General features: G+C 56.9%; 1 protein-coding gene across 3 annotated transcripts; it reads left to right on the plus strand.

Moving 5' to 3' along the window:
* The first annotated feature begins 11087 nt into the window (after positions 1–11087).
* On the plus strand, positions 11088–20992 carry CRYAA (crystallin alpha A). 3 transcript variants are annotated; one of them, XM_037043057.1, is made up of 6 exons: positions 11088–11094; positions 17511–17518; positions 17764–17964; positions 18243–18311; positions 19472–19594; positions 20725–20992. In XM_037043057.1, exons 3-6 carry the CDS (start codon positions 17776–17778, stop codon positions 20932–20934), a joined length of 591 nt encoding a protein of 196 aa, XP_036898952.1. In that variant the 5' UTR covers positions 11088–11094; positions 17511–17518; positions 17764–17775; the 3' UTR covers positions 20935–20992. The 3 variants fall into 3 exon arrangements, with proteins under 3 accessions (XP_036898952.1, XP_036898951.1, XP_036898953.1); XM_037043056.1 differs by lacking the exon at positions 17511–17518 and adding an exon at positions 13321–13326 and having other exon boundaries at positions 11090–11098; positions 17766–17964; XM_037043058.1 differs by lacking the exons at positions 17511–17518; positions 18243–18311 and adding an exon at positions 13321–13326 and having other exon boundaries at positions 11090–11098; positions 17766–17964.
* The last annotated feature ends 323 nt before the right edge of the window (positions 20993–21315 follow it).

The raw sequence follows: 21315 nt of genomic DNA on the forward strand, positions 1-21315 counted from the left end.
CGCCCCCCATGGCGTGGAGTTGCTGCCCAATCGGGAGAAACGCTGCCTGCGCCTGGGCGGAGCTTGGGGCGCGCGGGAGGCACTATCTTCTGGACCCCGACCTCGCGTGCTGCCCGCTAGCGCCTCCTGCCGGCGTGTTGCGACCCCCTGCGTCCCCAATCCTAACCGCGGCCTTGGGGAAGCCGAACATGCTATCAGGGCCGGGAGAAGAAAGCCGTGGGCGAGGGGCTACTCTGCGGCGTCACTTAGGGGTGGGTCCGCGGTGCCTCCCTCGCCGCACCTTCCCTGCGGGACCCGCACAGACTTTCGAACCTTTCCTTGTGAAGACCTCTCCTCCACTGCCTTCGAAGGCAAGCAATGGAGAAAGGGCGCCCCGGGATGCCCTGATGGTCTTGGGAGAAGCGCGCCCAGGGTCTCGGCCCTTTAAAGGCTCCAGTTCATAGGCTGGGCCCAGTTGCAAACTAACCGTGTAGGTCTTACTTTAGATTACCTAACTTGAGTATACAACCTTTTATCTTCAGAGTCCCCTGCAAATGAAGAGCTTGTTTAAAAAAATAAAAATAAAAATCTCAGAATGGGCAAAACCCTGTCTGAACAAAGAACATCTAACTATTCCACAATCAGAACAACCCTCGTTCCTATGCTTCCAGAGATGGCTTTGGCAGATTAAGGTGGAAGAGCCAGGATAATAATCTCCCTGTTTTCAGGTGGCCTGGGGAGTCTCTTCCTGGCTTAGTGTGTGATTGAACAATCAGGGGACGAATCTTGCGGGGGTGGGGGGACATCACTAGAGTCCTGCTTGGATTCGAGGGGAGCAAGACCAGAGAGGAGGTGGCAATTAGAGGAAGAGTTTTGTTGGTGAGAAATGACTGGGCCTGGCGGGGTGAGCGCGCCTGGTGTTGCGCTCAGAGTATGGGGCACATGCTACAGAAACAAACGGACCACCACTAACTACTGTGATGGCTACTGTGACTGTGGCCCCCCATTCCATATGTTGAAGCCCTGACTCCTAGCACCTCAGACTGTGACTATATTTAGAAGGGGGGTGTCTTTTTTTTTTTTTTTAGATTTTATTCATTTATCTTTAGAGGGGAAGGGAAGGAGAAAGGGAGAGAAACATCAATGTGTGGTGGTTGCCTCTCATGCGCCCCCTGCTGGGAACTGGCCTGCAACCCAGGCATGTGCCCTGACTGGGAATCGAACCTTGATCCTCTAGTTTGAAGGCCCACGCTCAATCCACTGAGCTATGCCAGCCAGCCAGGGCAGAGGGGTAGGGGTGGGGGGTGGGGTGTGTGTGTCTTTACAGAGGTGAATTGGTTAAAGTGAGGCTGTTAGAGTGGGCACTAATCCAACCGGACAGGTGTCATTTTGAGATGAGATTAGGACTCTGGGACAACACGAGGAATCCAAAGAGCCAAAGAGACGCCTTGATCCGATTTGGAGACTTAAGGTCCCTAGCACTGTGAAGGAATATATTTCTGTTAAAAAGGGGTTTTAAATTTGTGGGGTCTAAAAACATATTAACTTCCTCCCACCTTTTAAATTCTGATAGGTTAGGCTAATAACCAAATTAACGGACAGATTACCAAGAGAAGTTTAATATGCATGAGCATGGGGAATCCACATAGGCATGGTAATTCCATGAAAATTCCAAAGACGGTGAGGCAACATTGGCCATATAAGACGTTTTTTGGACAAGGAAGAAAGGAGGATGGACCGGGGTATGGTATCAGATTTCAGAAATGAGAACAGGTGATTTACCGGGAGCTGAAGAGTAGGGACACACAGGGCAGGAAAATCCTTGAGCAGCAACTGAGAAACAATGGCACACGGGGTATCTAGCTAATAGGCACCCCCCCAAGCCTTCTTATTTACCACATTTAATTCAAACGAGACTAAGGCAGCATCCTAGTATCCTTTTCCTGAAGCAGGTTTCTCCGAATCTCTTGGGCAAGGAAAAGTGGGGAGGGCAAAAGCCTCCCTCTGAGTCTTGTTTCTAAACAACCAGCTTAAAATCAGTATCCCCAAAACACAGCTTCAGGTGGCAAAACTTTGGTCCTCTCAGAAGGAGATCGCTGGGAGGGCTGGGGCACTAAGTCTGAGACACGCCACTGCCCTGGTCTGGGGAGGAGCCTGCTGGTCCTGCTGTGTGCACTCTGGCCCCCTTCATCGCCCCAGTGACACCTGGAACTCCATGTCTATACTGCCTGCCCCACCCCACCCCCGCCTAACTGAGTGGAACCTCACCGTTGCTGCCTCTGTGTGTTCCCAGGAGGGCGGTGAGTGGATTGGCAAGGTCAAGGCCTGAGCGTCTAGACCGCAGCTCGAGTGGGCCTGGGGCAAGTCCACACCTGCCAAGGCAGGAAATGGCTGAGGAGGAGCTGATCTGGGTGTAGTTCCGGCCTCTGTGCGAGGTAAACACACGTTACTGTTTCACAACCTTAACTTCCTGCTCCTGGATCCCACAGAGGACAGGTCATCCCCCATCCAATTCTCAGGGCTTGGCCCTACACCTTGCTTTGCCTGTGGAATTCTAGGGGACAAAACGTGAGCCACTTCCGAAACAGCGGGTCCCAAGTGTCTGCCCCCGTGAAGTCCAGGCCTGAAGGAGGAGTGCGGGGAGCAGGGCGGAATAGGCAGGCCTGGGGCCCGAGTTGGCCCAGCAGGCGAGGAAGCTGGGAAGGTGCTTGTTTTTAAGCCAGGTAGATTTCAGGGTCAGCACCACAGCTCTGCTGACCAATATGGCATGGACGTGAATGGCCTACCAGGGTTTCCAGTAGAAATGACCAGCAACCCTTTGTATATGGGGTGGGGCAACGGAGGTTTACGGTTGCGGTGCAAAAATACAGTAATAACACGAGAATAAACTGTGTTTTGCAGCTGTAACCCTCCTTTTGCCCACCCCTGTATATCTGTCTGATAGAACGTTCCGTGATGACAGATACACTCTGTGTCTGTGCTGTCCAGTGACGTGATGGCCACTGACCCCACGTGGCTCTTGAGCACTTGAAATGTAGCTGAAGCTACATTGAAGCACTTGAAATGTGAGGAAGGTACCAAAGTTTAAGTTATATTTTAATTAATTTAGATTTAAACTTAAGTGGCCACATATGGCTACCAGATCGAGGCATCTAAAATTCCGGGGAGAGGCCCAGGGGAGTGGCATATTTGGGACTCGTTAATAAGTATAGAGTTAGCATACATAAATCTGTGGGCCCCTGCACATGTATACAAGATATGAGTATGTGTTTTTCTGGGGGAAAATCCAGTCCATATTTTGTCAAGTTCCCAAAGGGATCTTAGCCATTAAAGTGAGCAGGCTTCCCCCAGGGCCCTCAGGATCCTGGATGGTGCCTGGTGGTTAAGGACTCTGTTTTGTGTTTGTTTGGGAAGGCAGTACAAGTCATGCTCAGAAACCAATGACATACTCTGAAGCAATGACATACTCCAAACCAGTCACAGATTGATCGCACTATTGTTCTGGGCAAGGGGAGATGAAGGAATAAAGTCCAAACCTCAGGTGGTGGGTACCTATTTATACCAGGAGGTGAACAACCAAAGGGCTGATTCCCAGCTGCCAGGGCAAAAGCCTTGGCCCCTGTGGGTAGAGCACGTTGCTAGGGAACAAAGATGCCAGTGTTGGCAGGCAGGCTGATCTCTTTCAAAGGGCTAGGGGCTAGGAGGCCTGCCACCCACTGCCCCCCCCCCCCCGCCCCCAGACAGGAGGGAAGCCCCGAGGCTCAGAGGAGAGTGTTGGATTAGTGAAGTCTCCTCACCCAAACCGAAACTCTCCCAGTTGCAGTCTCCAAGTCCTGTCCCCTGGCCACGTTGCTTCTCTGCTTGTTCCTATCAGTAAGTCCCCCGTGGGGCCCCTCCACAGCTGGCGGCTGACTGCTTATCAACCGACAACAGACGTTGAATGAGGACATCCTGCCTCTGCATTGCGTGGACAGCGGCCCCCAGCCCCTGAGGCTCCCGTGCGCTGCCTCCGGGTTTCTGACTGCCTCCCTCTCAAGGGGTTCCAATTTATTGGCCTTTCTCCACCGCCGCTGCGCTTGCTCTCTTCCGGGCCTCACTGGGTGCACTGCCTCCCCTACAGCAGCGCCTAGGCTGCAGTTGGAGCTCAGGCTGCAGTGACACATGCCACGGGCTCGGAGCTCAGACAGCTAACGTTCATCTCCCGCAGTCCTGGAGACTGAAGTCCCCGATCAAGGCACCGGCAGACTCGATGTCCAGGCGGGGCCTGCTCCCTGGTTCACAGGAGGCGGGCTTCTCACTGTGACCCCACGTGGGAGAAGAGGCAAAGGAACCCTCTGGGGTCTCCATTGTTACAAGGGCACTAACCTCATTCACAAGGCCTCTGCTGGCATGACCACTCACCTCCCAAAGGCCGCACCTCCAATACCACCACACTGGGGGCGGGGAGGGGGGAGAATTTAACAAATGGATTTGGGGGGGAGGTAAACATTCAGTCTGTAGCACTTGGTTATAAACGACTCTGGATTTACCTTCCATTTATTCATGGGATCAGTAACACCTACTTGGACAGTGGTACAGAGCTTGGCACTTAGTAGGTGCTCACTGAGCAATAGCTACTTTCATCACTGAATTGTGTCTAATTGGAGGTTGCCATCTCTCTCTTACTAGACCCTGGGATCTTTGAAGACCCCAGTCCTATCTTTCCCTCGATTTCCTGGTAGGAAAGACCTACAGTCCCTTATCTGCAATTCTGAAATGCAAAAATTCTGAAAACTGAAAGTCTTTTTTTTCTATGAGTTTGGTGCCAAGATTTAAGTTGCTGCAAAAAATCAGGCCTGGCCTGGGCTGCTGCAGGGTCCTGGTGCTCCCCACCATCAGGCGCCTCTACTGGCTGCCGACAAAGTGCGCATCTTAAGTTTATTCTTCCTTTTGTGACTTTGGCTTCAATTGCACTGTGAATGAATGCATCATAAAGAGTTAAAGACGTTCCATCGCTTGTTCTGGGAGGGAACCATAAAAATCCTGTCCTTGTAGATGGTGGAAAGTCAGTGGATTTGGGAGCCACGGTGACACATGACTTAGGAAACCAGAGGACAAGCAGTTGGAGTTTCACAGTATCGGCGATGACCGAGAACCACGGGGAAGTGGAAAACACTGTGTGGGGCAGGCCGGAGAAGGAGATGTTGATCCACCAGGGGTGGATTGAGTGAAGCTGGCAGTGAAGACGCCAACGGACGCCAAGCAGTGGTTCGCGGGTCATGGAACAGCTCGGAGGCAGGAAGGACTGGTCTTGGAAGGTGAGCATGAATATTCAGAACGCTGGCTGTGCAAATTTAAGAAGTGTTGTGTTGTAAAGGAATCTGAACACAAGCGGAGGAGAAACTTCCGATCAGAAAGCATTTGAAGATTATACTGTTGGATTGGTTCAGATCAGGTTGGGTGGAAACCTCAGTGTGAACCAGTCTCCAGTGCTGAGGGGGCAGCAGGCCCTGGGCTCCATTTCTAGAAAGACGTTCGCATGACGAGGCATGTGCAGGCAGCGTTTCAGGACCCGGAGCCCGGGCTGAGTCAGGACAAGCCTGGCAGTGATTGGAAAAAGCCACGGGTGTGACCTGCATATGGCAGGTCCCTGTGCCCTATTATGCAAATGAACATATTCTGGTAACCCCAGAAATGTTTTTTGCCTGGTTTGATAATCCCTTTCGTGAATTCACGCAGATGGCTGAGATGGGAAGAAAACTTACGTGTTATTTCCGCACAGTTGCTCCCCATGTTCCCTTCTGAATGTCTTTTGGAAAGTGCAGTCATCCTCCCTTACCTGTGGTTTTGCTTTCTGTGGCTTCAGTTCCTTGTAGCCAATAGCGATTAAAAAATATTAAATGGAAAGTTCCAGAAGTAAACAATTCATAAGTTTTAAATTGTGCACCATTCTGAGTAGCGTGATGAAATCTCGAGCCGTCCTGCCCTGTCCTGCAGGAAACATGAATCACCCCCTTTGGGCGGCATCTTCCAGTGCAGCTCAAAGGCCTCCTTGAGGCCCCTTAGACCAGCGGTTCCCAACCTTTTAGGCACCAGGGATGGGTTTTGTGGAAGACAATATTTCCACGGACCAGGGGGAGGGGATGCTTTCTCGATGGTTCAAGCTCACCTGCTGCTGTGCAGCCGGTTCCTAACGGGCCCGGACTGGTACCCGTCCATGGCCCAGAAGTTGGGGATCCCTGCCTTAGAGCATTGGCTGCTCCTGGGGAGTGGTGGACACGTAGCAGCCTCTGTATTACCACCAATCCCCTGGCTGAAGGAAAATGGGGAGCCAACCTAAGGGTAGGAATGGGGGATGGTAAATAAATACAGAGAACTTAATACAGGATTTCTCCGACCGACGAGGGTTCTGGAGCTTTGAGTTAGCTGAGATGGAACCTACAAGAGCACCATGTTCCTTCTGGGGGCAGCATTGGCACCCAGCTGAGAGGGGACAAGCCCCAGCTGTGCCAACGTTCATGGCTGATCCCCAGAATCGTGAGCTGATGGAAGTGTGGTTGTTTGGGGGGGGGGGGCTGTCATGCAGCATTGATTGTGACCTTGGATAACTGACACAAGATCTTTGCCACGTGTGGCTTTCCAGAGTTTAACCCTAGTCCCACTGTGAGAATGGGTTCTACCCAGGGCCTGGTGTCCAGTTGGCCCTGACCGCTCCACAGCCACCTCTCTGGACTGTTGTGGGGCAGGTGGTCATGCTACAGTGTGTACCAGCCGGGCGGGAGCCGGAGACCAGCACTTCAGGAAGTCGACGCAGCAGAGGTGGACCGAGCGTTACAGATTCCTGAGAGCTGGTGGCCTGGCGCCACTGGGGACCGGCTGATGACCAGGGAAGGACACTCAGGGTCATGGTATTCGAGATTTCACAGCTGTAGAGTGGGGAGTGGACCTTCCAGGTGGAGGGGACAGGGACTTCACAGCCTAGAGGGGGAAGAGCATGGTGGGGGGAGGGAGCAGGAGCAGGCGCGTGTGCTGGACGCAGGGATGGGCAGAGGGCCAGGTGAGGCCAGCTGAGTGTGCACAGGTGCCCCCGCCCGTCCGGAGGGCTGCAGTAGTGAGGCTGAGTGTTGTTCTAAAATCAGTAGGTGCCTCTGGGGAGTTGGAACAAGAAGGGAACTGACACCTGATCTATGTTTATTTCTATGTTTTAATCCTCACCCAAGGACATGCTTATTGATTTTAGAGAGGGGGAAGGGAGAGACAGAAGCACTGAGGTGAGAGAAACATTGATTCACAGGTGCCCCAACTGAGGACTGAACCCGAAACAGGCAAATGCCCTGGCCGAGAACCCGAGACCTTTTGGTTTAGGGGTCGATGCTCCTACCAGCTGAGCCACACCAGCCAGGGCTGATTTGCATTCTTGAAGTGGAACGTGTCAGCGACACCTGCTGAGTTTAGAATGACATCCAATCTCGCACAAACTTGCCTATGAGTGCTCACAGCAGAATCACTCACAGTAGCCAAAGGTGGGGAGGGCTCCAAGTCCACCAACAGACGAACGGATAAGCCACGAGAAGGAAGGGAGCTCGGATGCAAGCCATGGCATGGACGGACCTTGGAAACACGAGGCTGAGTGACGGAGGCTGGACACCGAGGACCGCGCGTCGTGTGACTCCGTGTCTATGAAGTGTTCAGAACTGGCAAATCCAGAGAGACAGGAAGGAGACTGGTGGTGGGCCCGGGCTGGGGGAGGGAGGAGGGGGAGTGACCGCTGATGGGTGTGAGGTTTCTGTTTGTGTTGATGGAAATGCTCTGGAGTTTATGGTGGAGACAGAGATATGATTCTGTGGCTACGTTTGAAACTGCTGAATTGTATGCTCTGAAAGAGTGAACTTTGTGGCAGGTGGATTATATCTTAATAAAGCTGGTTTTTTCTCCCTTAAAGTAATGCTGGAGTGTCAGGGGTGAGGCACAGGGGAGACGAGTTGGGGAGCTGGTCCTGGGAGGTGATGTGGTTTGGACCAGGGGGGAGGCTTGGAGGTGGGATGAACTGGATGATTCAGGGAACTTGGGGGGATGGAGGTGCCTGGCCTTGCTGGTGGGTTATATGTGGTGGGCAAGGGTATGAAAGAAAGAGGCTTGGGCCTGAGTGGCAGGGTTAACAGTGGGGTGGGGGCTGTCGTACTGTTTCTTACCCAGTAAGGCTAGTTGGCTGGGCATCTGAGAGAACTGAACGAGTGAATGCTTGGGGCCTTGTTCTTGTCTCCGGGCACCCCGCCCCCACCCTTGCCCCTGCTCCCACCCCGGGGCTTAATCCTGACTCCATCATGGAAAGACACTAAGACCTTGGACAAGAGGGTCAGTTGCTCAGGTGAGTGTCCCCACTGGGGAAGTGGGGACAGTATCTGTACCTACCTCTCAGGACTGGATGAATGAGCCAGTGAAGTCCCCAGCCCAGACCTGGGCGTTTGAGAGTGACAAGGCTGTGGCTCTCACCAGCTGGGAGGCTCTGAAAAGGTTGCTTCCTCCATCCCCACCTTGGTTTCCTGGTCTGCGCTGGACCCATCGACTCCCGAGGCCCCTTCTCAGACCCTAATTCTGCGATCATGTGACACAGAACACACCGCCGTGATCTGAGAAAAGCCATAGTCTCACTCCCCAGGGGCGGTCACATCACTGGAGAACATGCTTATCGATTCTAGAGAGAGGGGCGGGAGGGAGAGAGAGAGGGAAAGAAAGAGCTATCGGCTGCCTCTTCCATGTGGCATGACCAGGGACTGAACCCACAGCCTAGGTGTGAGGCCTGACTGGGGATTGGACTGATGACCTTCTGGTTTACAGGACAATGTCCCNGAAAAGCCATAGTCTCACTCCCCAGGGGCGGTCACATCACTGGAGAACATGCTTATCGATTCTAGAGAGAGGGGCGGGAGGGAGAGAGAGAGGGAAAGAAAGAGCTATCGGCTGCCTCTCGCATGTGGCATGACCAGGGACTGAACCCACAGCCTAGGTGTGAGGCCTGACTGGGGATTGGACTGATGACCTTCTGGTTTACAGGACAATGTCCCGCCAACTGAGCCACACCAGCCCGGGCCCTGCCACACTCTTCAGATCTAGGGACATGTGACTGGCTTCCATGAGCTCGCTCTCGAGGGGAATCAGCCAACTTGGTTTTAACAAAAGGAACTGAATTTGTGTTTTCTTTTACAAGCTGGTCTAATTGATCAGACATGTAATTAAACCCATAAGGAGGCTTGTGGTCTGGGCCCGTTGGGATGCGTTTATTTCCAGGAGAGTGAAGGCGGTCAGCACACACACCATCTCCCATAACGTGCCCTACATTTTCACCCTGGAGTGAAAATGGCATTTTTACCTGAATTAATGACTTTCTGTGCGGCCATACATCCTCATGTTTTAAAATTCCCAAGTGAGGAGCCCCTGCTTGCTGTGCCCAGGCCCCTCGCTGCCCTCTCCTAGAGCAGCCATGTCAGCCGCTCCCCGCGGGTCCTGGAGGCTGCCTGTCTGTGCAGGCTGTGGTCTCTGCAGTGACGAGAGGCTGCATGGGCATTTCCTCTGTGTCGGCATGAATGTGAGCGCACAATACACGTTGTTTTCCACCTGATGTTTTGGTAACGACTTCGACCTAATTATGTATCACAACATTAAAAGAAGCCTCATTTTCAAAATTGTGGTAAAAGATGCATCAGAAAACGTACCATTTTAACCCTTTGCAGTGTCCTGTTCTGTGGCATTAAGTGCGCTCACACTGTTGTACCACCATCACTGCCGACCGTCTCCAGAATTTTTTTAGCATCCCCAAATTAAACCCTGTCCCCATTAAATACTCTCCCCTTCCCCCTCCCCAGCCCCTGGCAGCCACCATCTACTTTCCATCTCCCAGACGCCTACGCCTCCAGGGACCTGCACTTAGGAATCACGCAGAACCCATCCTTTCCCATATGGCTCACTTCACCCGGTGCCGCGCCCTCCAGGTCCACTCCCTTGGTGCTGTGTGCCGGGGTGCCCTTCCTTTTCGAAGCTGAGGAGTACTCCACGTCTTACTTACCCACTCGTCTGTGGATGGACATTGGCGTTGCCTCCACTGTGACTGTTGTGAGCCATGCTGCCACGAACACGGTGTGCACACATCTTCATCTTCTAGACCATGGCAGAATGGTCCGTGCCGTGGAAGTTGGTACTCTGCCCTCTTCGGCGCCCATTCAGCTAGTGTCTGTTTTTTCAGTCACAAGCACAGCTGCCCTGAGTGAGCCCAGGCACTGGTGACTCCACACCCGTACGGCCCTAGGTTTGTAGGACACACGTCTACAGGTGGAACCTCTGCCTCGAACAGAGGGTGCTCCTGTAGTCTGGTGACCCTGTGTCATTAGATCCCTTTTTGGGGGACAGCTGTTAGCAGCTGAATCCAGGTGAGTCAGATTTGCAGGCTGTGGTGTGAGCGTGTGGGTGCTTACCAGGCAACAGTGCTGGTCAGATCTAGCAAATGCCAGGCGTTTGCTGCATTTGGGGCTGCATATCTGACAGAACAGTCCAAGCAACTGGAAGCAGAAGCGTCCGCTTGCTGGGTGATAGACACTAGGGGGCGCTGTTGTCCCACCTTTGGGCAGAGAAGGTGCAGGGCAGCTCTCCACTTCTGCCACCATGCAAGTGATTCTTGAATGGAAAAAAAATCTTGTTGTTTCCTGAAGGGTTTTTTGTCCAGATTTTGGGTCAAGAGCAATTGTGGAAAATGGAAACCAACCCGGGGACCCAGGGATTCCTCACCACATCCAGTCCATTGCCTGCTCCTCACCCACGGCCTCTCCTGGGGCACCATGGGGACAGGGCCCAGAGGTTGCTACTTGTAGTTTCTTTTAAACAGACGATGGCACATTTCAGCTCTCAGTGGTCCTGCTGCTGAGCACATGTCTCCTTAGGTCAGTCTGTTGACAGGCCTCCCTACCCGCTCTGCCCGGCTTTGGTCTGCAGCTCCTGGGTCTGGGCCAGGCCAGCAGCTCCGCGTGCGGAGATGGGCACCAGTGCGTAGCCACGTGGGGGAGGTGCCTGCTGGGGGCCACGGCCTTGCAGGGAGGCTGCGGGAGGGGTGGGTCCAGGCCCTTCCCCTCCGTGTCAGTGGGGTCCGTGTGTGGGTTTCCCTACCTGTGCAGGCTGCCCCTACAATGCAAGTGCAGGGCTGCATTCACAGCACCCAGGTTTTGGGTGTTTAGAGATGTCGGGAGGGGGCCAGAGGGCTGCCAGCAGGAGGGATGCTGGTGCAGAGCTGAGGTCAGGCTGAGCGGGCTGCAGTGAGGCCAGTGGGGGCTCCTGGGCTGTGCTTGGAGGGAGGACCCCTCTGCCCTGGCACCCAGCCCCCCCACCCCAGCAGCTCGCCCACCACCATAACACCTCTTGCATGGGTCCCAGGCAGTCAGTGTCCCGTCTTGCACCCTAAGATGAGTGGGCTTCGCCACTCCCCCTTCCTAGGACTCCCTGGTGGTCAGGTGAACCAGCACCCAGTGTCGGTCTTCAGGCAGGTTTGCATGTGGGCATATCACTGAAGCTGCACCTCTCTCCTACCCTCAGCCAGGGCACCCTGTCACCTTGCCTGCCAGCCCTGTGGCCCCTGGTCCCCATTATTCTCAGCCGGAGCCCCACAAGTGTGCTGCCCACCAGCAGGGCACGCAGCTGAGCCACCACCCAACCCGCAGCCCCACCTTCCAAATATCAGAAAGCCACCTGGGTGCTGGGGCAGCAGTGGGGCCAGGGGCTGCCCTGTGCCAGCCCTGCAGGGGCGGGGCTGGCCATGCCTCTCTGCCTAACCTGTGCTTTGCTGTGGGTTCAAGGACACGCATCGTTGTGTCACGGTGGAGGGGTGGGGCTGGAGTGCTTTGCTGTGAGTGCCTGAGGAAGGAGGCTGTGAGGTGGGGGAAGGAGTAGGGCACTAGGTCCAGGAAGCCCAGTGGAGAAGGGGGCGTGGCCAGCTCGTCCAGGGCACAGGGGACCCTGCCAGGATAGGCCCAAAGACAGACTGCGGGACTTAGCCATGTGGAGAGGAGTTTGGGGGGAGTCATGGCATCAGAGCCTGACTGGGGGTGATTGGAGTCCCCGGGCACCCCCATGTCTCTGGGATCTGAGGACAAAGGCTGGTCACCATTTGACAAGTGTTCCCAGAGCCCAGCGTGGCATTGGCTCAAGTTCACTTGAGGTTTAGTGACTGCTCATGGACCACTGAGAAGGTGAACAGGTCGAGCCTGTGACTGCTTGTAAGGGAGCCATGGGCGTTTCAGTGAGAGGGTGTCAGAAGAATCTGCCCTTGCAGGTCATGGGCCCCACTGGGCGATGTGAGGCAGGTCAAAGGCAAAGCTTAGCCACCTTTCCATCTGTCTGCCTATCTGTGATCTACCTGTTGTCTGTCTCTACATCACTCACCTATGCAACCTGACTGTCCAGCATCCAACCTTCTTTCTTGGGACACTCGGTCTTTCTTTGTAAGGCCTTCAGCTGATTGGATGTGGCCCACCCACATTCCACGAGCAATCTGCTTTACATGTCAATTTCCTCTCCAGACACCTTCACTGCAGTATCTAGACAGGTGTCTGATACACGGCCGGGGCCCACCACCCAGCCGAATTGGCACATAAATTAACCATCACTCCTGGGGACACCTTCCTGCTGTTCTCAAAGCCACAAGGAAGTGAGAGCCAGGGCCGAGGGCAGACCCCCTGCGTTACCACAGCTAGTGAGTCACAATGCTGTGCAAAGCAGTAACGGGTAGTTTTCAGAGTCAGGGTTGATCTACAGCATCTGCACAGAGACTTGCATGTGAGGACCGGAAACGCAAGCAGCCACTAGCATCTGGAACTGACCAGGCCCTGTGGCCAGGCCATGCGGGCCCCCTTTTGGACATAACCAACCACCCAGACACCAAGCCCTGACAAGGCAGCTGTGGACCGTGATGGAATGAGGTAAAGCTGGACAACTGGAAATTGCGTCCAAGCCCAGAAGCAAGATCGCTGTTGTGCACCCCCAAATCCCAACTGCCTCCTCTCTCGCTAAGGATGAGTAAGAATTCTGCTTCACCCAGGTGGAGACTCACCTGGCTTCTGGCCACCTCCAGCCCAGCACCATGCCCTGGAAGGGGCTGGGGGCATGCCGGCCCATCGCTCCTTTCCAAGGACTATGGTTGGGCTGGCGGTGGGTTCTCCAGGCAGCATGCTGACCTCACAGAGTCGGGGCGAGGACCTCTCTGGCCGCATTCCCACTGACCCACGGCAATGCCCATCACATACACAGTGTGGATGGACGGGGGAGTCCCCCTGGGCCCTGGGGTGGAGGATCGGGGTGCTGGGCTTTGTGCCTGGCCAGCAGACTGCCGGCATCACAGGAATCCTGCCGACAGAGCAAATCTGGCCTTTGTGTGGGAAGGGCCCGGTCAGCTCCAGGGCAGCAGAACGCCAAACTGCTGAGGGCAGGCTTAAGCCGGCGGCCAGAAACAATGAGAGAGGGGACAGCACGTCTGGGCGGGTCGCCCTTAAGCAGCATTTCCTGTCTACCTCAGGCTTTGCAAGGGTTTGACAAAAATTTCTGACGGGTCCTGATTTGTTTAGATAGTAGAGAAAGGTGATCTCCGGGATTGTGGCTCACGCTCTCCAACACACACTGCACACAGAGACACACGCTGACATGTGTGCATACCACATGCAGGGACATACCTACAGACACACACACAGACACAGCTAGCCAGGGGACCTGTCCTGACAGCCCCGGCACCCCACACCTGTCCCACTGTCCCCCTGGTTCCTTTAGAGGGTCGGCCTCCACTCAGGACCCTGACCTGAGCCCACAAGCAAGCACACGGCCCCTTCACCCTCAGCTTGTTGAGCCTCTAGGGGCGCCCTCCCCTCTCTGTCTCAGATTCACATGCTGTGACGGCCTGAGTCCTTAGGATGCAGGGTCCGTGCAAGCAGCCAAGTCCCCCTGACGTGTGGGGGGTCCGAGCGCCTCGCACAGGCGTGGCAGGGCCTCAGCAGGTGTCTGGGATCAACGGAACCACCTCTGGATTCAGTTCCTGTTCTTGGCTTTAGGAGAGGCATACTTTTTGTGTGTGTGCTTTTTAGAAAATTTACCCATTTTCTCTTCAACCTGCAATGCCCCCCCGCCCCGGACAGCCTGGGCCGAAGGGGGCCTGCTGTGTCCCGGCTGCCAGGGCAGCTCTCTGGGCCTTGGTCTCCCTGGGGAGCACCTGGGCGAGCCAGTGCCTCATGGTCACCTCCCAGTGTCCCCAGGCAACGGCCCCATGTGCCTCTTGGCTGGATGCACCTGGCTTTGCTGGCCTCTCTCCACCTCAGGCCAGCTTACCTGCCTCTCAGGCCACGGTAGCCAGGGGGGTCAGGAAGGGGCTGGTGGGGGCCAGCTACGCTCTCTCTGGAGTCTCCATCCGGTGCACAGGTGGAGGGGACGGCTCCTCTCCAGGAAGCTGGGGTTGGGGAGCTGCGGAGAGAGGCCAGCAGGTGATGAGCGGAGGCAGGACACCAGGCCAAGGGTGGCATGCTCACACAGTCCCTGGGGAGGAAGGCACAGCTCAGAGATGCCCAGTCCCACCTCCTGCTGGGGCCCATCTCCAAGTACAGTTGCGTCCTGGGGGTCAGGATGCCAACATGAATTTTGGGGGCCACAATTCAGTCCTTAACACCTGCTTTCCACAATGTCCTGTGACCTCCAAAGCAGTACTCAGCCCTTTCACGGTCACTCACTGACCACAGTGGCAGACCCGAGTCCCCGTCACCCCACGGGCACAAGAGCTAAGCTGGAAAAGGCCGCCCTCTGCCCCTGGCCACCCTGTGAGCAAGTGCGATTCCCAGAGTGCACACGGCGCCACGTCTGTGTGTGTAATGGTGGGGGCCCCAGCACTCCAAACAGCCCCGAGTGCAGTGCCAAAGGGCCCCTCGAGTCCTCGGCACCAGACGGATGGCTGTGATGTGCCCCAAGCAGGAAACGCGTGTGTTAGAGAAGCTTCGTTCAGGCATGGGTAATGTGCCGTTGGCTGGGAGTTCAATGTTAATGAATCAGCGGCATCTGTTCAATCAGTTGCCTTTGAGTGGAAACACACAAGATCATCTATTGATCGGTTGACAAAACTGTTGTGACCAGAGGCTTGCAGGAGCCTAATGGCTCAGTACTTCCTAATTCGGTCCACAGCTACTTTGTAGAGCAGAGTAGCAACCGAGGACAAGTAGAATAGCTTATTTCACCTGGGCATCGATCCCTTGGAACTTAGACTAACAAGAGAGGAGGGGTAGCTTGGGGGGGTAGTTTAGAGCCGACAGCACCTGGGGGTAGTAAAAAAATACATGGACCTTGAGTTGGTTTTATGACTGTTTAAAACCTTTGCAGACTTCACACCCCTTTAGCAGGTCTCCAAGCTCCGTCTCCTGCATTTGACGGGTCCTGGCTCTGAAGTGGCATCTCCAGCGTGAGTTCAAGGAGGAGCCCAGTCCCAGACCCGAGGGCCTTGTTGGGCTGTGCCTAGGTGGTGGGGCGGGGGTGAGGTGAGAGTGAACCCGCACGCAGGTGTCAGAAACAGCATGTCCCCCATCGCCCCTCATCCCTGCCGCCTCAGCGCCAGCTCACTCTGCAAGCTGTGCCCGCCAGCGGTGCAGCTGGTGCCACCAAGCCCCGAAGAGGACTCTGCTCCCCTGACCTGCCTCACACATGGCTCCCAGCCCAGAGAGGGGCTGGCTTGTCAGGGCTGGGAGTGGGGTCCAGGACACCTCTAAGGGCCGGCAGGACCTTTGTGGACCCTTGGCCACCTGGAGCTGTGGAGCCCCCAGGACACGGTCAGCACCCCCTGGCTGACCTGCAGACTTGGTCCCCCACTGCAGTCCCGGCCTGTTTGATTGACAGCAACGGGGTCAGGTGTAGGGCAAAGACAGCGAGGCCTCCCCTCGGTGCCAGACGTCAGGGGACACAAAAAACCTGTCATCGGCACAAATCACCTCTTAACGCAATGTTTGAAAAAATAAAAACAAATGCAAAACTGTGTGATGAACAAAACATCAGAATTTTACATAAAGACAGGATCGGCACTACTGAGTTGCCCTCTGTCTCAGCCCTGGGATGGCTCTACCTGACATTGGCCACCTCCCTGGCCCTGCGGAACCCTCTCCATGGAGGATGCTGGTGCCCTTCCATCCAATTCCCCACACCCAGGAGGGCTCTGTGTGGGCTTCCCACCACCCTGGCCACACCCCTGGCCTGCTGACTCGCTCACCCCGGCCTGGGCCGGGCCTGCACTGAAAGCCCCTCTTCTCCTCCAGGCCTTGGGGCCTGGGCATGTGAGTTAGACTTCCTAACCCCACTTTCCTGGTCTGTGAAGTGGGGGATGTTGGGACTCACCTGCCGTATAGTGTTGGCAAGGACCCTCTGGGTCACCATCCGTGTGGCCCACCACAGGCCTGGGCCTGGGGAGGCGGCCTGACACCCACCGCACAGCCTATCTGCACCCCAATTTGGCCCTTGTTGCCTGGCACCCTGGGGGATGACTTCCAGGGCAAAGGTGGCATTTCCAGGTGTTTCCGGGCCCTTCACCTCCAGGCCAGCACTCAGAAACGCAGGAGGAAGGGTTTGGTGCGGGGCCTGGCTGGCCGGACAGGAGATGCCGGGGACGCTCCGAAATCCCCACGGTAAGCGCTGATTCCGTCCTCCATGTGTCAGACACAATCCTGCTTGAATCCCAGGTGAGTCCGCTCTCTCAGGGCGGCGGTGAGAGATGGGTCTGCCAGGATCCCTGGTGCTTTGAGGGAGTGGGCGTGGCACAGACGTGGCTGGGACGGGGGAGGCCCAGGGATGAATAAGCAACCTCTTACCGTCTGGTCTGGCCATCACAGAGCTAGCTGATAAGCACTAGGAACTGCATAGCATTTTCCTTCCTGTGGCCAGCTGTACCTGAGCGTAACGATCCCCAGGGGCCAAGCTACTGAAAACACCAAAAGCCGTGAAAATAACCAGTGGCAGATGCCTTCTGGGGATGTATCCTGAGCTCTAGGTGGGCAGGACCACAGAGAGAGAAGCCGACAGCAGGGGCGAGGTGTAGGCCTGACGGGCACCTGGTTGTCAGGACATCATGCCCAGGAGAGCACTCACTGGCTGGGTCCGCATTGGGGTGATTTGTGGAGGAGAGCCTGGGGGCAGGCCCCGTGACTGTGAACCTGAGGGAGCCTGCCCGTGTGGGTACACACAGGCCCCGGCACTGAATGGCAGGCACTTTATTGCCTGGTGTTTTCTGTCTTCCCTGGGAATTTTACAAGTATGCAGAATGGTTGTTAACAGGAAGACATAGTGGAGGCGATTCTGGTTTGAATGACGATGTGCCCTCGCCTAACAGCTGTGGGGTTTGGGGGCCACTGGTCTAGCCTCTGGGCCTTAGTTTCCTCGTCCGTGATGTAGGAGTATGAGCACCCACAGGTGGGGTCACACAGGACCACTGAGTGGACAGCTGTCCTCCACCCAGTTATGGGGAGATGCATCTTGCCCCCCCCCAGGTGTGCAGCGGCAGAAAGCTGCACTGAGGGAAGGCACCCCTGAGACCCCCTGGGACCCCCTGGCGTCCAGCGCTTTGTGCTGGTCAGAGCCCAGGGCTGCGAGTGGTGGGCTGTCTGCCAGGGCCACGTTTCTGCTGACTGGACAGCCTTCCTCATGAGCTCACGCTTTCCAGACAAATCCCCCTAATGCCTGCATTCTGTCCCCAGCGTATATAGGGAGAGCCCGAGGCCCAGCTCCCCACTTCGCTGCCTGGAGGCCCCTGCCGGAATCCTGACGCCCAACATGGACATCACCATCCAGCACCCCTGGTTCAAACGCGCGCTGGGCCCCTTCTACCCCAGCCGGCTGTTCGACCAGTTCTTCGGGGAGGGCCTCTTTGAGTACGACCTGCTGCCCTTCCTGTCGTCCACCATCAGCCCCTACTACCGTCAGTCCCTCTTCCGCACGGTGCTGGATTCAGGCATCTCCGAGGTAAGGCCAGCTGGTCGTGGGGAGGACTAGGCATGGCTGGAGGACCAGCTGGGGTTTCCAAGGCCAGCCCTGGCGCCGGGGGCACCAGGGCCCTGAGCCCTCGTCTTGTTTCATGGAGCGGATGGTGACAGCCACGTGGCCACTTTCTTCTTCCCTCCAAATCCTCCCAACACACAGAGGCTGTGTGGGCAACCCCACAGCTGAGCCTTCCGTGCCTTCGGGGAGGGGCCGAGATGGGGACCCTGCCTGAGCCCGGCTGCTGTCTTTTCCTCCATCAGCTCATGAGCCATATGTGGTTTGTAATGCACCAACCACAGACTGGAAGCCCCAAGAACAACCCCGCCAAGGCAAGTTCCACGGCAGACGCGAGCTGTGTGTGCAGCAGCTGCCCTGCCCCCCTTTCAGCAGGAAGCCTGGGTGGGGGGTGAGCTGCCCAAGGTCTGGAGCCCTCTGCGGCCAGGGGAGATGCAGAGAGTAGGCTCATCCCACCTCTGTTCGGGTGCCCAAGGCCAGGCCCGAGGGGAGGCAATGAGAGCCACAGGCCTTCCCTCCCAGAGTCCAGACTGACCCCAGGTCCCGAGTGCTGGAGGCACTGGCCTCTCTCACCCACGGTCTAAGCACAGACCTGCCCGGAGTGGACACAACGCCGATCCACTCTGGGGGCTCAAAGAGCCCGGACAAACCTCTGAGTGAGTGAGGCAGAGGGGCGTGTAAGAGTGCTCTGTGCACAGTGCCTCCAGCGGCCACCGTGTGGGTTGCGAGGCAGGGCCGGTCCGTGTCAAAGGGCGGGGCCGTGGGTGTCGATGGAGAGACGAGGGGACGCCAGGGCTTTGGCCTTGGTCCTAGTGCTGGGTCCTCCCAGCCAGCCAGCCAACCCTACCCAGCCAGCTAGCCAGCCAACCTTACCCAACACATCAGCCAGACAACCCTACCCAGCCAGCCAGCCAACCTTACCCAGCCAGCCAGCCAGCCAACCTTACCCAGACAGCTAGCCAGACAACCCTACCCAGCCAGCCAGTCAGCCAACCTTACCCAGCCAACCAGCCAGACAACCTTACCCAGCCAACCAGCCAGCCAACCATACCCAACCAGTCAGCCAACCTTACCCAACACAGTAGCCAGACAACCCTACCCAGCCAACCAGCCAGACAACCTTACCCAGCCAGCCAGCCAGCCAACCTTACCCAGCCAGCCAGCCAGCCAACCCCTCACCTCTGCCCAGCCATAACCAGGCAGACATCCAGAAATGCCACCACCTCGAACCCCCAGTTTCCGGCTGTCAGCTGAGTAGCCACACAGCCCCTAGTCAGGACTCCCTGGGGCCTGGTCCCCTGGGGGAGAGTCAGGACAGGTGGATCTCTGACCTGCGGTTTCTGTTCTGATAACTGGGATGGAGCCACTGGCCATTTCCCAAGGGCCCTCTGGCCTGCGGGGCAGGGACCAGAGTAAGCTCCCTCTCCCAGCCTCGGTCCCAGGCAGACTCACGTGAGCGGCGGTTGGGTTTCAGGTCCGGTCTGACCGGGACAAGTTCGTCATCTTCCTGGACGTGAAGCACTTCTCTCCGGAGGACCTCACGGTGAAGGTGCAGGAGGACTTCGTGGAGATCCACGGCAAGCACAACGAGAGGCAGGTGAGCCTGCGGCCCCTCCTGTGCCCTTGAACCTGGTGAGAGGGGGACTCTGGGGCTCCGGCCCCAGGCGCTCCTCCAGAGAAGGGGGCTGGTTCCACATCCACCTGAGCACAGCTGCCTCCCAGGGATGGGGGGTCACCTGGGGCCCCCAGCAGCTGGGTGAATGGCTGGGGCTGTCCCCGGCTCTGTCCTGATCACCGGTGTGATGGGGAGGGATGAGGAAGGACCCCAGGAAATGCTGAGTGCTGAGGTGGCGAGCTCTCAGCCCACGCAGGTTTGCACGTGGACCCAGCTCTGGAGGGTGGGCTGTGGATGACCACACAACTGTGTTTATCGGCGTTTTAAACAATTTACGTGTGTTGACACGCTGGCCCTTCGGCAGCCTTCATGGCTGGTGCCCTGTCATCCTGAGTTGGCAGGGGGTGTGGCCAGGCACAGGGAGGTCCAAGGCCCATCTGGCCCCCCAGCTAGGACCAGGTGGGGTGGGGGTGGGGGGTGAGGGAGTCCCGGGACTGGAGCTGACGGAGGCAAGGTCTCAGGCAGAGCTGGGACGAACCCACAGGTGGTCACAGGTGTGTGACGTCCCCATGTGGAGTGGACGGGGCAAGGCTGGCAGAGTCTGCTTCTCCTGGTGGGGGGCAGAGGGTGGGGCGTTCACACCGGTTGTTTAGCCAGTTCAGCCCAGGACACTGGTCCCCACTGTGGGTTCTCAGCCTCTCCACCTGGAGGAGGAGGGAAGGGGGCCCAGGGCTGAACTGGGACTAGCCCGTCCAGGAAAAGTGGGTGTTCTTGTGCCCAGGCAGGGCTTCCTGACCCCTTGATGGACACGCACTGCAGGGACCCCGAGCCTGAGAGTTCTGTGGGGTCACAGGTGAAGGGAAAACGGACCCAGGGCCGGGACAGAACAGTTCATGAGGTTTCAGAGTGAAATGAGCCAGAAGAGCTGACTCCCTGGCAGCGATGGCTCCCTGGCAGACAGGGCCACTGTGCAGGAGGCGCACGGGCGACCATCAGCAGCAGCCGAGCCCTGCCTGAGTTGCCCGCCCCGGGGGAGCGTCGGAGGGCTGGTCCCTCGTGCTGTCTGACGGGGTCTGCATCTCTGACGGCGCCCCACCCCCGACCCTACCCAGGACGACCACGGCTACATCTCCCGCGAGTTCCACCGTCGCTACCGCCTGCCTTCCAGCGTGGACCAGTCGGCTCTCTCCTGCTCCCTGTCCGCCGATGGCATGCTGACCTTCTCTGGCCCCAAGGTGCTGTCTGGCGTGGATGGCGGCCACAGCGAGCGAGCCATCCCCGTGTCCAGGGAGGAGAAGCCCAGCTCGGCCCCTTCCTCCTAAGGGGCCGCAGCCTCAGCCCCGCCTGCTGCTGCCCCCATTCCCATCCACTGGGGGACCCTGGAAAGTGGGGCGTTTGTCTTCTTTCTCTTTCTCCCTTTTGTCTTCTTTTCCTCTTCTTCTCTGAGGGAAGGAGGGTTTGCAAGAGTAGATTGGAGAGCTTGGGGCCTCGGCCTGAGGTGCTGTGACCTTGGGGTGACCTGGGCCTGGACACCAGCCACTAGGTGGGAGTGACTGCTGTCCCACCTGCTTTGGACAGCAGCCCTACCCTCTCGGGGGACATAGGCCTGGCTGGCTGGCTGCAAGGGAAGAAGGAGAACACCACTGTTGTCTCTGGGTGACTCAGCTCAGCGCCTGTGGCCCGTGGCAGTGCGCGCCTGCGCC

The sequence above is a fragment of the Sturnira hondurensis genome, unplaced genomic scaffold, assembly GCF_014824575.4.
Source record: "Sturnira hondurensis isolate 20B ecotype Veracruz unplaced genomic scaffold, ASM1482457v3 Scaffold0003874, whole genome shotgun sequence".
Classification (NCBI taxonomy): domain Eukaryota; kingdom Metazoa; phylum Chordata; class Mammalia; order Chiroptera; family Phyllostomidae; genus Sturnira; species Sturnira hondurensis.

Coding starts and splice junctions, on each gene's coding strand:
- CRYAA (XM_037043057.1), top strand. CDS start 17,776: ATGGACATCACCATCCAGCACCCCTGGTTCAAACGCGCGCTGGGCCCC. Junction 17,965..18,242: donor TGGATTCAGGCATCTCCGAG/GTAAGGCCAGCT, acceptor TTCCTCCATCAG/CTCATGAGCCATATGTGGTT. Junction 18,312..19,471: donor CCAAGAACAACCCCGCCAAG/GCAAGTTCCACG, acceptor GTTGGGTTTCAG/GTCCGGTCTGACCGGGACAA.